At 42.8% G+C, this 13,981-nt stretch overlaps 1 protein-coding gene across 4 annotated transcripts in view; it reads right to left on the bottom strand.

The window, feature by feature from the left end:
• The window catches only part of LOC140493522 (oxysterol-binding protein-related protein 8-like), a 151,717-nt gene extending 138,416 nt beyond the window's left edge, over window positions 1–13,301 (bottom strand). For 2 of the 4 annotated variants that reach the window (XM_072592050.1, XM_072592051.1), the window contains exon 1: window positions 12,803–13,299. In XM_072592050.1, coding sequence (XP_072448151.1) covers window positions 12,803–12,823 — 21 coding nt within the window. In that variant the 5' untranslated portion in view covers window positions 12,824–13,299. Of the gene's footprint in view, window positions 1–12,802 lie in introns of all 4 variants that reach the window. The other 2 variants (XM_072592049.1, XM_072592048.1) reach the window with 2 other exon arrangements.
• Window positions 13,302–13,981: the final 680 nt, after the last annotated feature.

Genomic DNA, 13,981 nt, shown 5'->3' with positions numbered 1-13,981 from the left:
TTATACCACTTCTTTGTTCAAGCAGTGGTGGATGTCTGTGGGCTGGGGTGGTCTACAAAACTAAATTTGGCAAGATAGAAGTTGCTGATTTGGGGAATTGAGACGCGTTTTGGATGACAAAAGCCATCAAACTGGCCGCTGGGTGGCTGAACAGCTTTTGGGTGTGAACAATGCTGGCAGAAGTCTGTGGACCTCTGCAAGTGAGTGTTTCTGCTCTACAGTAAAATAGCTAAAAGCTGAAAGAGAGCACATTTATTTTCCATCACCAGCTGCTGTAAGCTGTGACTTTTAAACAGTAACTAAAATATTTTACAATAATGTACCAGCCACCTGTGCCTCCTGTGAAGAAGTGAAAATGAACCTGAAGAACAGCAAAAGGATCATCTCAACATAGCCTGTGAACAGGACCATTGAACTATTTTCCCAGCTTTTTCCCTCCACCCTCAACACCAGTATTGCTGTCTCTAGGGAAGTTTTAAGAAAGGATTACAGTATACCTAGTAGAGGTATAGGTTAACAAAGAACAGTTGTTTACCTGTGGTTAGAATCTATTTACTTGTATTGAACAGTAATCCTTGCTAAGTGCAGAAAACTGGTTTGTATTTTCTGTCAACTCAGGTCTGTCAGACAGGTAACTTGGGGAATTGTGTGTACTTGGATATAAACATTTGCTTTTGTGATACGTCTAGGAATAGTAGGGCTTGATTTCCAGTGGGCTACTCCAGTGAGATGTTAAACTAAGTACAGACAAGGCACTAAATCTACAGACCCTGGACACTCAAATGAGATGCTGCACCATTCCCTTTTTGGAACTGGTCAAACGAGTGAAACACTTACCATATCTTACCTCTGCAGCATGTAGAGATAATATCATGTGAAACAGATCCCCAAGTGCAGGAATTGCAAGCACAGCAAAGCTCAGCTGTCTACAAAAAAAAACCTAAGGTTTTTATATGGGATGGCAAAGATAGTTTGATCAGAAATAGGCAACCTCATTATATATCCTCTCGTCGCCCAATCATCTCCATCACAGCCTCTCATCACTTTATTTACACTATTATGGTCACTGCTGCACAGATTTCCCTTTGCTTATATTCTCATTGACTTTTGAAATCAAAACTCAATACTCTAACCCATCCTTTTGGAGGCTTCTCAACTGTAGCACTGTTCGCAATACAAAGTCTTGACCATTCATTTTCCTTTTCAAGAACTACTGAAAATCATTCAGATCATAGGGTCTTGTGAGTAGAAGATCAGCACAACTGATCCAAACCTGATCGCTAATAATCTTTCAAGGTTAGAAAGCCAAGAATGGATTTTTGTCAGAGATATTGAAAGGACTCAAATACATACTAAACTGTTTAATATTTAATGTGGATCATGGAGAGCTGACTGATCAAACCTGGTCAATATGGGGTTTTGTGGTTTCTTTCTTCCTCCAAAAGAAGGAGGATACATAACAGCAACTTTCCAGTTTTGGATTACCGATTCGTGACTGGTGCTATAGGATGTCTGTGAATGTTGGGTCAGAAGTATGGAGGTGGGGCAAGGACAGGTTTGGAGATGTCGGTAATCTTTTCCCATGACACCTTAACATATCATCACAGACATGTCTTCTCTGACTGAGAATGATTATTTGACTGATGTGCCATTAGGCCGATGATTTCTTCGCAAACGTATTCACAGCGTGAATCTTCAGAAGAAAGTACAGAATGTTGGCTCATAAAGAGACACACCCTCCCCACCCAGTAAACAACTAACTCACCTTTCTAAATTACACACATAACACATCAGGAATAACCTCTCCCAAGAATAGGAGCTGACCGAGTTCTGAGAGGTTGCCACACACTGGGGTACAGTTCTACGGGCAATGTGTATCATTCCAAGAGCATGGATAAGTGATCACTTGTGTTCTATGCCTTTGACATGCAGGGATGACACCAGTTCTTGCATATAGAGAAGCTATGCTTAAGGTTTCAAAATGTCTCCAGTCTGATGCCTCAATTACAGTTTGTTTCTCAGTCGCCACACCTAGATGTAATCAGCACCACAGAGGAGGAGAAAGAGAAAAGTCAAACAAATATGATCAAACACTGAACATTTGATCTCTCGGATATGACATCTTTTCCCCTTTGAAAACTAAAGACCTATTTTAAATTAAACCAACCTAAACAAACATATGTACATCAAAATATTTCTGACAAAACATGCACACTAGATTCTAAGTGTAGAAATAGATATTGAGACATGAAGGTTGTTGGTGACAACATTGAAATCTAAAAATTAGAGGTTGTGGTTTTGCATGATCATCTGAGTGAGGTACATGATGTACATTAGGGTTGCGAATAGAGAAAGGACACTTCTTTAAAAAAAAATCACTGTCCTCAAAATATTGCAGTCGACTCACTATCAAACATTCCATTCAACAGACGAACATTGGTACCAAGCAACATTTTTTTGATTTACTTGCTCTCGATAGAGATAAGGAGAGTTTGTGGTCAAGATTTGACTGCTTGATAATCAACACAATCTCCAAATTGCGATTTCCTGCAAGTGTTCCCATGTCAAAGTACACTTTGTTATTTCGAGATTTCTTCTGCTTTTGCTTGGATACTTTTGTTGACTGACAGAAAAGGTCAGCAGCGTACTAAACTTATGGCCAGTCATAAGCTCAATTAGTGATCTTCTGATCAGAAAGTGAGGGAGAACGGATCAAAGTTAAGTTGGAGATAAAAAAAATTGTTCAAATCTTTTTCCTTCTGATATGCTGGCTCTCAGACTGGTCTTGGATCACCCTGTTGAGGTGAATCATTTCTTCCTGTAAAGTCATGCATCTCTGGAATTCTCAAACAAGGAAGCCCATGGATGCTTAGTTGTTGAACTAAGTCAGTCTCAGTTATTCAAGGTCAAAGATCACTTGACACCAGGTTACAGTCCAACAGGTTTATTTGAAAACAAGCTTTTGAAGCCTCACTCCTCCTTCAAGGCAGAGATGAGCAGATTCTTGCATATTAAAAGGGCATGTGAGTAATAGTACAGCAAGTGGAGTAGAAAAAGACCAGTCATGATCATGTTAAAATGATAAGGCAAGCTTGAAGGGCCAAATCTTGTGCACTTTGTTTTGCAACCTATTAACCTCCGACGTTCAGCAACTTCAACAGTTGGCTCTACTTTACTGGAAGAACTGAACAGCAGAACCTGCACCATATTGATGATTCCACCATCAAATAGCAAAATCCCCAGCGCAGACTTGACTAATTCTGGGTTTCATCCAGTTTCTCTTCAATCATAAATGTGTACAGGTAAGGTACTCACAGCAGGCATTATCAGACGAAGCCACCTGGAAAACCCAGTGTCTTTCACTGAGGAACAATTACTGAAGTCAGCAATGCCATCCTTCAATGAACTAATGGGTGAGTTTTCTCCTGCAGTCTGCTTTATTCACAGATTGTTTCCCCCTATTGCTTCCTTGCCACTTAAGATCTCCCTGCACCACTTACTACTTTTCAGACAGCAGCACAGACAGACAACAGGCGTCACTGTTCTAACAAACTGGCACCTTTACCAGCACAGGCAGTCAATACTCCCTCATCAGCAGTTCAGAGAATGTGCATCAGGAAGGTATGGTAATGGCAAAAAGAGGGGAGATACACACTGAAAGAAAGAAACAAACTCAACAAAGAGAGACATTCAGAAATGTGTCAAGGTACAGGCAGATACATAGAAAGAGCCAGAGAGAAAAATCTAGAAAAACATGAAAAGTTTGAAAGTGACAGATGGAAACAGAACTAGCATGGGGCAGAACAGAATAAAAAGAGACACTGCTAGGCTGAGACAGCTGGAGAGAATGACACATGCTAATGTTACATTGAGAAACAATCGGATGCAAAGCAATGTACCATTTGTCTGCTTGTATCGCGATACAGACTTTTAATGATCACTTCAGAGTTGGAACTTTTCTTGGTCAAACTTCCTGTGCTGGTGTGTTAAAACTGATTTAAATCCAGTGAAGGAAAATGCATATAACAGTAAAGAGTCAAAAAGTTGTGCAATCCTTTACAAATACATATTTACTACCACAGTTGTACTATATGTCAAAAAAAGTTAATTTTATGCAAATTCTGAATAAGCATTATACAACTCTAAACCCGATCCTTTAGAAAATAGTTGGGTGATTGCCGTTAAAATGCACTTGTTCAAGTTCAACATAAATTCTGCATATTTCAACATAAACTATAAATCTTGGAACCAAGGAAGATTTCCTAAAGGCAAAGTAGAAAGTAGTATTCCAAATACCTATGTAGCTATTTCTAAAGTTATGGATCGGCAGAAAGTTCGCTTTTCTTGGAGCCAAGGGACCAACAACATGGAACACACTTGGTTTGCAAGAGGGCCGAGTGAGGAGTTAATTACTGGGAAAATGTGTCAAACATGGGACAGATTTTCAGCCTTTGTTCTCTGGAACTCAGAGTCATAGAGCTATACAGCATAATTGATCCTTCGGTCCAATTCATCTATGCCAGCCAGATATCCTAAATTAATCTATTCCCGTTTGCCAGCATTTGACCCATATCCCTCGAAAGCCTTCCTATTCATATACCCATCCAGATACCTTTGAAATATTGAAATTGTACCAGCCTTCACCACTTCCATATACATACCACCCTCGTGAGAAAGTTGTCCCTTAGGCCCCTTTTAAATCTTTCCCCTCTCATCTAACCCTATGCCCTCTAGTTTTTGGACTCCCCTAGCCTGAGGAGAAGACCTTGGCTATTCATTCTATCCATGCCCCTCATGATTTTATAAACCTCTATAAGATCACCCTTCAGTCTCCAATGCTCTAGGGAAAACAACCCCAGCCTCACCATATCGCTCAAACCTTCCAACCTTGGCAACATCCTTGTAAGTCTTTTTTGGAGCCTTTCAAGCTTCATACCATCTTTCCTGAAGCAGGGAGACCAGGATTGAATGCAGTATTCCAAAACTGGCCAAACTAATGTCCACTACAGCCGCAACATAACATTTCAACTCCTAACTCATTGCACTGACCAATAAAGGAAAGCACACCCAATGCCTTCTTCACTATCCTGTCTACCTGCCTCAACTCTGGTCATGATGTCCAGTCCATCACTTCCTTCATCTCAGAGTTATTTCTACTCAGTCTTAAACAAGGCAAGAAGCACTTTACATCAGATCTGACCTTCTGACCCTGCACGTTGCAGACTTTTCAATGCTCACAGGGGAGACAGGTGAATTTACATTGACTTGTGCAGCAGTCAGCAAGACCAGTGGTGGCTTTAGGGAGGATGGGGATTGGCAACAGGAAACAAGGCTGCAGAACCGTAAAGTGAGGGTAGAGGGCAAGATTCTTGAGGCTGAGCGCCAGGCCGATGGAGCAGGGCCAGGGTCCCGGAAGCAAGGCTGGTGAAGCCAGTGAGGACTAAATCTGGGGATTGTCCCTGGGGGTTGGGGGTGAGACCATAAGAAAGGTTTTGTGGAAGCGGCAGAGGAAAAGTTGGCAGCAGGGGCAGTGCAACAGAGAGAGGGGAGAGATGATAAAGAGGGGCTGCGAAAGGCCAAACAGACCTGCAAAGAGGAGAATAGTTTGAAAGTGGAGATAGATGGAGAAAAAGGGAGAAGGTAGTTTTAAGCCTTTCAACAAAGCTTTGATAACATGAAGTCTCTAGATTATAGCTGTAGACGATTAGCAGCTACTATGTTGTGGAGAAAAGATTCTATGGCGATGAATGCTGCATCATTTGTATGATTCAATATGAAATTGTACTATTAAAAATTCAAAAAGATTTGCATGTAGACATTATCACATTTCAAAACATCCAAGAAAAAAATTACTTCAGGCACTGTGTCTGAGTTCAAGACAAAGCATGCAACTGTTCAGCTGCAGGCTCAGATGCCTACGAGAAACATGTTTAGGGTGATGCATTTTATCTGCATAAGTGCGTCAGTTTTGTTTTGAAAAGCATTTTTGCTAACAAATATTAATAATTGTACCTATTAAAACCGTGTCACATCTTCAAAGTTAATGTTCTCCTTGCTTGGCTTTACATTTAATGGAGTGACGATTTTTGGGGATATTGATAAATTCTTCTAATTCTTCCTTTGAGAGTCCAAATCCCCCATTTAGCAACAGAAATACAGATGGTCATGTTATTAAGTGATCACATTACCAAAGGAGCTTGCAAAACTGAAAAAAAAAGTAGCCACTAAAAAACAAAAAGCTCCAACCTAAAATCAAAAGGTAGCTATCAAGAACTGTCAGGAAGGCCTCAGAGTCAGATGTACAGCATGGAAACAGACCCTTCAGTCCAACTCATTCATGCTGACCAAATATCCCAACCCAATCTCATCCCATTTGCCAGCACCCAGCCCATGTCCCTCCAAACCCTTCCCATTCATATACCCATCCAGATGCCCTTTCACATGTTGTAATTGACCCAGCCTCCACCACTTCCTCTGGCAGCTCATGCCATACACGTACTAACATCTGCATAAACAAGTTGCCCCTTAGGTCTCTTTTATATCTTTCCCCTCACCCTAAACCAATGCACTCTAGTTCGATACTTGTCCCACCCCAGCAAAAAAACGTTGTCTATTTATTCTATCCATGCACCTCATGATTTTATAAACTTCTGTAAGGTCACCCCTCAGCCTCCGATGCTCCAGGGAAAACAGCTCCGGACAATTCAGCCTCTTCTTGCAGCTCAAACCCTCGAACCCTGGCAACATCCTAGCAAATCTTTTCTAAACCCTTTCAAGTTTCACAACATCCTTCCGACAGGAAGGAAGCCAGAATTGCACGCAATATTCCAACAGTGGCCAAACCAATGTCCTGTACAGCCACAACGTGACCTCCCAACTCCTGTACTCAATGCTCTGACCAATAAAGGAAAGCATACTAAACGCCTTCTTCACTATCCTATCTACCTGTGACTCTACTTTCAAGGGGCTATAAACCTGCACTCCAAGGTCTCCTGTTTAGCAACATGCCCTAGGATCTTACTATTAAACGTGTAAGTCCTGCTCGGATTTGCTTTTCCAAAATGCAGCAGCTCGCATTTACCTAAATTAAACTCCATCTGCCACTCCTCAGCCCATTGGCTCATCTGATCAAGATCCCGTTGTAATCTGAGGTAACCTCCTTCGCTGTCCACTACACCTCCAAGTTTGGTGTACTTTGGGATAAAGGAATATTTTGAGGCCTGAAACACGAACCTCAGATTGCCATAGACACAGACACAGATAATTCAACTTTACATTGCTGTTGACGCAGACTCTCCAGACTCATGCACCAATTCAGAAACATAGTTCTACTAAACAGTCTGGTGAACAACTAAAAGGATAGCAACTAGATCTTGTGTCTAAAATAGGCTTATTTAGTTAAAGCAATTTTTTGATTACTATCAACCAATCTGTGCTGGCTTGTCTCACACAAGTGACAAAGTGCTGCATTGCAAAGAATATGGTCATCGGGTCTGTGTACACTTTCTCTGTATGTAACTTGTCATGTGAGGAGCACACAGCTGCTCTTGCAAGCAAGGCAACTCTATTACAAAGATCAATGCCACTTCCTGATGGCTCCAGTGATAAATGCTGCTTTAGACAAAAACAACCCCAGTTACAGGCTCTGCCATGCATTTGAGTGCAACCATTGTCTGTTTGGTACTACAGGAAAAAATGAAAGCAGATTCCTACTTCTTGTCAGCAGTCAGTCAATTCTGGAAAATGGGCAGCAGCCAAAAATGACTGCCAATGATGATCATCATACACATACCAACTAGGAGGAAAGACTAGAGTGGGAACACAAAGATTGAAGGAATGGGGAAGGAACGAGAGTGGTGACGTGGGCTGGAGGAAAGAAAATTCAGCTGCTGTGATCAGTGCTTTGGGAAGAAGAACTTTGTGTTCCTAAGTGTTTTTGGGATAGATCACAGAATTCCTACAGTGTGGGAGCAGAACATTTGGCCCATCAAGTCCACACTGACCCTCCAAAGAGCAGCCCTCCCATAACCACCCCCAACCCTTCCCCTGAAACCCTGCATTCCCAATGGTTAATCCAGCTAGCCTACATGCCCCTGGATACTATGGGTAATTTAGCATGGCCAGACTACCTAATGTGCACATCTTTGGAGAAAAATAGAACACCCATGTGGACACAGGAAGAATATGCAAAGTACACACAGACCAAGGCTGGAATCGAACCTGGGTCCCAGGTGCTGTAAGGCAGCAATGATAACCTCTGAGCTGCCCCACAGAAGAGACAAAGAGGCAGCCATGGTGCATTGGGTTGTAGTGAGAGGGGATGTGTGCTGACTTTAACAGAGGATAAAGGGAGCAAATGAGAGGGAGAACAGGGAGTGAGTGAGGGATGGTTAAGGGAGCAAATGTACTAACTTTAATTAAAAAGATGGGAGAGAATGTATTAGCTTTAATTGAGTGTAATAATCCACATAACATTGCCCAACACAAACCTGACTGTGGTGAGCCATGATCTACTAAGCAAGGTTCAAATTCATTACTTTCCAAACTAAAACTATTTTTCCTGTTAATAAAACATCCAAGCTAGTGTCAGAAAGAAGCTCCAAAAATGTAAATTAAGATAGCTCATTCCTGGATAGCAAATTGCAATGAAAGTGCATCGATCATGTGGAAATATTTTTTAGCTCCGAAAAAGGTCAGTCTTGAATTTCCTGCTCACTTTCACAAAAGGAAGAATATATGGTGTACGTTCTGTGCTTTCCTTAGATCCCAATTGCTTACAACCTGGCAAACGCCAGGAAAATTGGCAAGATATTCTGGTGCAAATTCCCTTTTGCAAAGTGGACATTATAATAGGTTATTTTGTAACTACAGGAAATTCAGAACCATTCATTTTAAATGAAAACAAAAGCAACTGCAAAGGCAGATTCTGAGATACTGGAATCACAGCAAATGTACATGCGAGTCTGAACACTTCGGAGCGGAGCAATGGCACGGGTCAGAAATACTGGCTATAAGTTGTGCTTTCTGCATTTGTATTTCGCCCTTAGGCTTTCACGCATGCTCCTTTAACTCCTAAGTAAATAAAGAAAAGAATGGATTAACCAAAATGTTAAACCATAAAACCCCACTAACTTGTTTTCGCAAATCACAGGCTCGTCAACAAGACAGAGCTCAAGCTCCCAGATTGTCTCCGAATTTGAGGTTGTTGGTCAGATATATGAAGTTTGTTTTCTAAATCTGCTGACTGGAGGCTCTCAAAAAGCATGACCTTTTGGAAAATTATTTGAGGACAACTAACAATCATTAAATTAGACTCCACAAAAAGTTTGCATCTTCAAGAAAGGAAAGGTCAACACTGGGGGCGGGGAGGTGATTTCTGCAGGAAGCAGCTTCAGGCAATCAGCTTATGATTGCTCAGCAATCTAGATATGGCCTTGTAACACATTGTGCTGAACGTTTCCCATTTCACTACTGGAGATAAGGACTTCTGGGAAGTTCCCGGTTACTCCTGCTAGCACAAAATTAAACTGAAATTAGGTGGCCTCGAATCATAAACTTGCAGACACAGCATTATTGGATGATTGTCAAATTGAAGACATTAGGATAATAAACAGTTGCATCTAAGGGATACATAATGGGTAGAGGTTACTTTTCCAAATGCAGAGGTAAAGTGACATGAATCACGACCGCATTGGTCAGCAGTGCACATCTATCCATCCAAAATAGATTGTTAAATTGACATTGGCTGTAGATTTGCACTGTTTCGTGTTATTGGCTATGGGACATGGGTGTCATTGGCTGCAGCCAGCATTTATTTTCCATCCCTAGTGCCCTTGAGGTGGTGGTGAGCTGCCTTTTCAAACCACTGCAGTCAACTTGCGAGGGGAGCCCCACAGTGCTGTTAGGGAGGGAGTTGCAGGATCGTGACTCATGGAAAGTGAAGGAATAGCAATACATTTCCAAATCAGGGTGGTGAACGGCTTGGAAGACTACTTGCACATGGTGGTACGCCCATGTATCTGCTGTCCTTGTCCTTTTAGATGGTACTGGTCATGGGCTAGAGGTGCTGTCTGAGGAGCCTTGGGGAATTTCAGCAGTGCATTTGGAGATCGTGCACACTGTTGCTACAAAGTATCAGTGGCGCAGGGAGTGGATGTTTGTGGATGTGGTGTGCGACAAGGGGGCTGCTTTATGCTGTTGGTGTCAAGCTTTGAGCGTTACTGGTGTTGCACTCATCCAGACAAGTGGGGAGTATTCCATCACACTCTGATCTGTGCCTTGTTGGTAACAAGCAGGCTTTGGAGAGTCAGGAGGTGAGCTACTCACTGCACAATTCTTAGCCTCTGACCTGCTCTCATAGCCACAGTCTTTGTATGGCTAATCCAATTCAGTCCAGGGTCATTGGTAACCTCCAGATCCCAGAAGATTGATAGAAGTCTCAGTAATAGTGATGCCATTGAATGTCAAGGGGTGATGGTTAGATTCTCTTGTTGGATATGGTCATTGCCTTGTGTAGTGTTAATGACACTTGTCATCTTAATCCTGGATATTGCCAGGTCTTGCTGCATACAAACATGACTGCTTCAATATCTGAAATGCAGTAGTCAGATATTGTGCTGAGCACCGTGCAATCAGTGTATATCTTCAATTCTGACCTTATGATACATGGACGGGCATTGAAGCAGTTGAAGGTAGATGGGCCTAGGGCACTGCTCTGAGGAATTTCTGCAGAGCTCCCCCAGAGCATGTTAAAAGGACAAACGTGTGAAAATAAAAAAAGGAAAAGCACTAAGGTGGCAAGAGTAGGGAATTTTAGTTACTTGAATATTAACTGGAATATTGTGTGTACAAAAGGTAGAGTCCACAGAATTCTGAAACTGCATTCATGAAAACTATTTTTAAGCCAGAATATGGCAAGCCCCAACAAGTAGAGCAGTTGGAGGCAGTTTTATAGATTTGGGGAATGAAAGTGGACAGCTGGATGGGTATTTCTGTAGTACTGATCATGCAAGTTGATCAGAATGGACACAACACTCCTCTTCAATTATGTAAATTTCCCTGATTTTTCACTCCACAATGCTTTAGTGAGGGTGACATTCACTTTAGGCTGCTGGATAAAAATGAGCAATATTGAATTAGAAGCCTGTTATTTAACATGTGAACATGTATCTAAATGTAACATCCACTGTACACCATTCAAACACCACTCTGCATTATGCATACTGACCTATTTGCGATTGTCCATTTTGCACTTACAATCAAGATGCTTTTCATCTTCACTGTCTTTAAGGATAACAATAGTTAGAACAAAGTCCCAATAGTTTCATTGCAATTCTACTGGATTTGATTGCACCTGTTTTGCAAAGACATCTGTGACTTGTTACCACAGTTGCAAAAGATTAGCCCAACTCCTCCCTGTGCACCTGCTCCTAGGCCCGGCCACGTTGGCCCTTAACAGATCCAGGCAGCAGGCAGTGGAGGGGGCCATAATTGCAGATTCTGTGTATATGTTCGTGCCTGGGTGTCACTGGAGAAGCAGCATGATACCCTCACTGATAGCCTCAATGCTTTTAGAGAAAGGTGACCTCCACAGGGGGTGGAATGCTTTATCTCTCCTCCCAACTCTTTACTCCTCCTTTCTCCTGTCCCTCGTCATTGGACAGTACTGCACTACCCTGAATGGTCTCTGCAAGTAAATTGAACAATTTGAAACTCTGATGACTTACTGGTGTGGTTACTTGGTGAAAAATATCACAAGCGCTTTGAAAAGCCATTCCATCATGTGTGGTAGCACTTCTGGATATTACAAAAAAAAAGCCCAGTTTCACTGTGCAGCACGGTGGCACAGTGGTTAGTACTGCTGCCTCACAGTGCCAGAGACCCGGTTCAATTCCCACCTCAGGCGACTGACTGTGTGGAGTTTGCACATTCTCCCCGTGTCTGTGTGGGTTTTCTCCAGTCCAAAAAAAATGTGCAGGTTAGGTGAATTGGCTATGCTATGCTAAATTGCCCATAGTGTTAGATGCAGGGGTAAATGTAGGGGAATGGGTATGGGTGGGTGCGCTTCAGCGGGTCGGTGTGGACTTGTTGGGCCGAAGGGCCTGTTTCCACACTGTAAGTAATCTAATCTAAAAAGAAACATTGCTGTCTCTAATCTCCAGGTTGAGACTGTGAAATCCATGGAGAAAAACAGAGGATGTCAAGATTTAGCTCCTGGTGCACCAGCTGAAGCACCCACTCCTGTGAAATAGCCCTAAATTTATAATATGTTGTGATCCTGTTTCTTCGTGAGAAAGCTCTGCCAAACCACGACTGCTTGGAGTGTGAATCCATTAGTGACAGAGATGCCCAGTGACCACTCATTAATATTAGCAGTGGGCACAAACACTGGCTCAGCCCTACACAAATGGAGGTGGTCGGCAAACGCTGGCTTGTCGTGAATTAATGAGTGTCTGAGTGTTGCTTTCTGGAACACGCTAACGTGGAGCCTCTTCGCTTTTTTCTTCCCCACCCTCCGGGAGCAATATGATGTTCTTTGTTCACAGTACATTGTTCAAATCATTGCTCAAGCTCACCTTCCCTTGTGCTAAAACTCAAGTGAGCCGCGTATGAACATGAGAATAAGGACATGGTTTGAAACAAAAATGTCTATCGTACCTTATTGCTGCGACCCTAACATCAGCTCCCGGAGCAAGGATCATCACCAGGGACCATTCGCTCATGCAGAAACTTTGCGAAAGACTCTCAGGGCTGATAATTGACTTGTTATATACAATTCTGAATGCCCTCTGATTGAGCTTACCTCTTGCAACATGGAAGGCATCTCACAGGGATCAACGCATAAAGAAAGCCTCAGCCAGCTGCCAGCTCCTCTTTAAATCTCACTTCTCTCCTTCAGCTGACTCTCAGACAGCGAAAAGTTCCCAGAGACACATCTCCCGCACGAAGCTAGGGCCATGTCGCCGGTTTAAAAGGACAGAGCGGGGCGGGGGGAGCTCGCCTGAGGAGCAGGAGCAGCAGCAGCTGCTGCTGGGGTGGGGGGGGATGTTCACTCGGAGAATGTCTCTCCTCCCAGGCACGGGAGAGCAATCTTTTCCCCGAAGCCTTTTTTTCCCCCACCTCTCCACCCACCCTTCCCCTTCCGCACAGCTCCTGCTGCTGTTCTGTGTCTCTCGAGCACAAACGGAGAGGGGAATAGAACTACGAAAACAACTTCATTGGGAAGAGAGTCAGAACACACGCTGACTTACGGGTATAAACATCCCCAAACTGTCCAGCTGTCTGGGAGTCTGTGACAGGAAATACCGGCGCACAGCCAGAGCTGGGAGGAATCAGGGCATGCAGCAAAACGTGGCCAGGATTTCAGCGTCAGGGATTAGGAATGGAGAATCCCTGTCTGTTTAAAGTCGCATATCTTCTCACTTAGATTTATTCCACGTTTCACAAAAGACTGATGTGCTTTCTTCGCATTTATAAAAAGTAGTTGCGTAAACTGCAACACACAATGCCAGCAGATCGAGAGGGTCTGGAATCGAGTTGCATTCCCTTCCCCGCTCCAACCATTGTCACTTTGCTCTCATACTCACATCCCCATCCTCGACCTGCTGCAGTGTTTCACTGAAGTTCAACACAAGCCAGAGAAACCGTAATTCCCAATTATGGGGGGGAAAAAAAATGCAAGGGTGAGATAAGAAGAAAACTTTTTCACACACTATGTAGTTAGGGTATAGAATGCATTGCCTGAAAATGCAGTGGAAGCAGGTTCGATTGAGGCATTGAATAGAGCATTGGATAGTGTCCAAATGTACGGGGAAAAGGTAGAAGACTGGCATGAGGTAATGATGCTCATTTGAGGAACTGGTGCAGGCCTGATGGGCCAAATGGCCTTCTGTGCTGCCACAATTTTGTGATCCAATTATGCACTTTTGCAGCCTTCTGGACTTAACATTAAATTCAATGATTTCAGACTAAGAAATCTCTG

Source organism: Chiloscyllium punctatum, chromosome 22 (genome assembly GCF_047496795.1).
Source record: "Chiloscyllium punctatum isolate Juve2018m chromosome 22, sChiPun1.3, whole genome shotgun sequence".
NCBI lineage: Eukaryota > Metazoa > Chordata > Chondrichthyes > Orectolobiformes > Hemiscylliidae > Chiloscyllium > Chiloscyllium punctatum.
The sequence above is the reverse complement of the archived record's forward strand: the minus strand, read 5'-3'. Positions and strand labels throughout refer to the sequence as shown.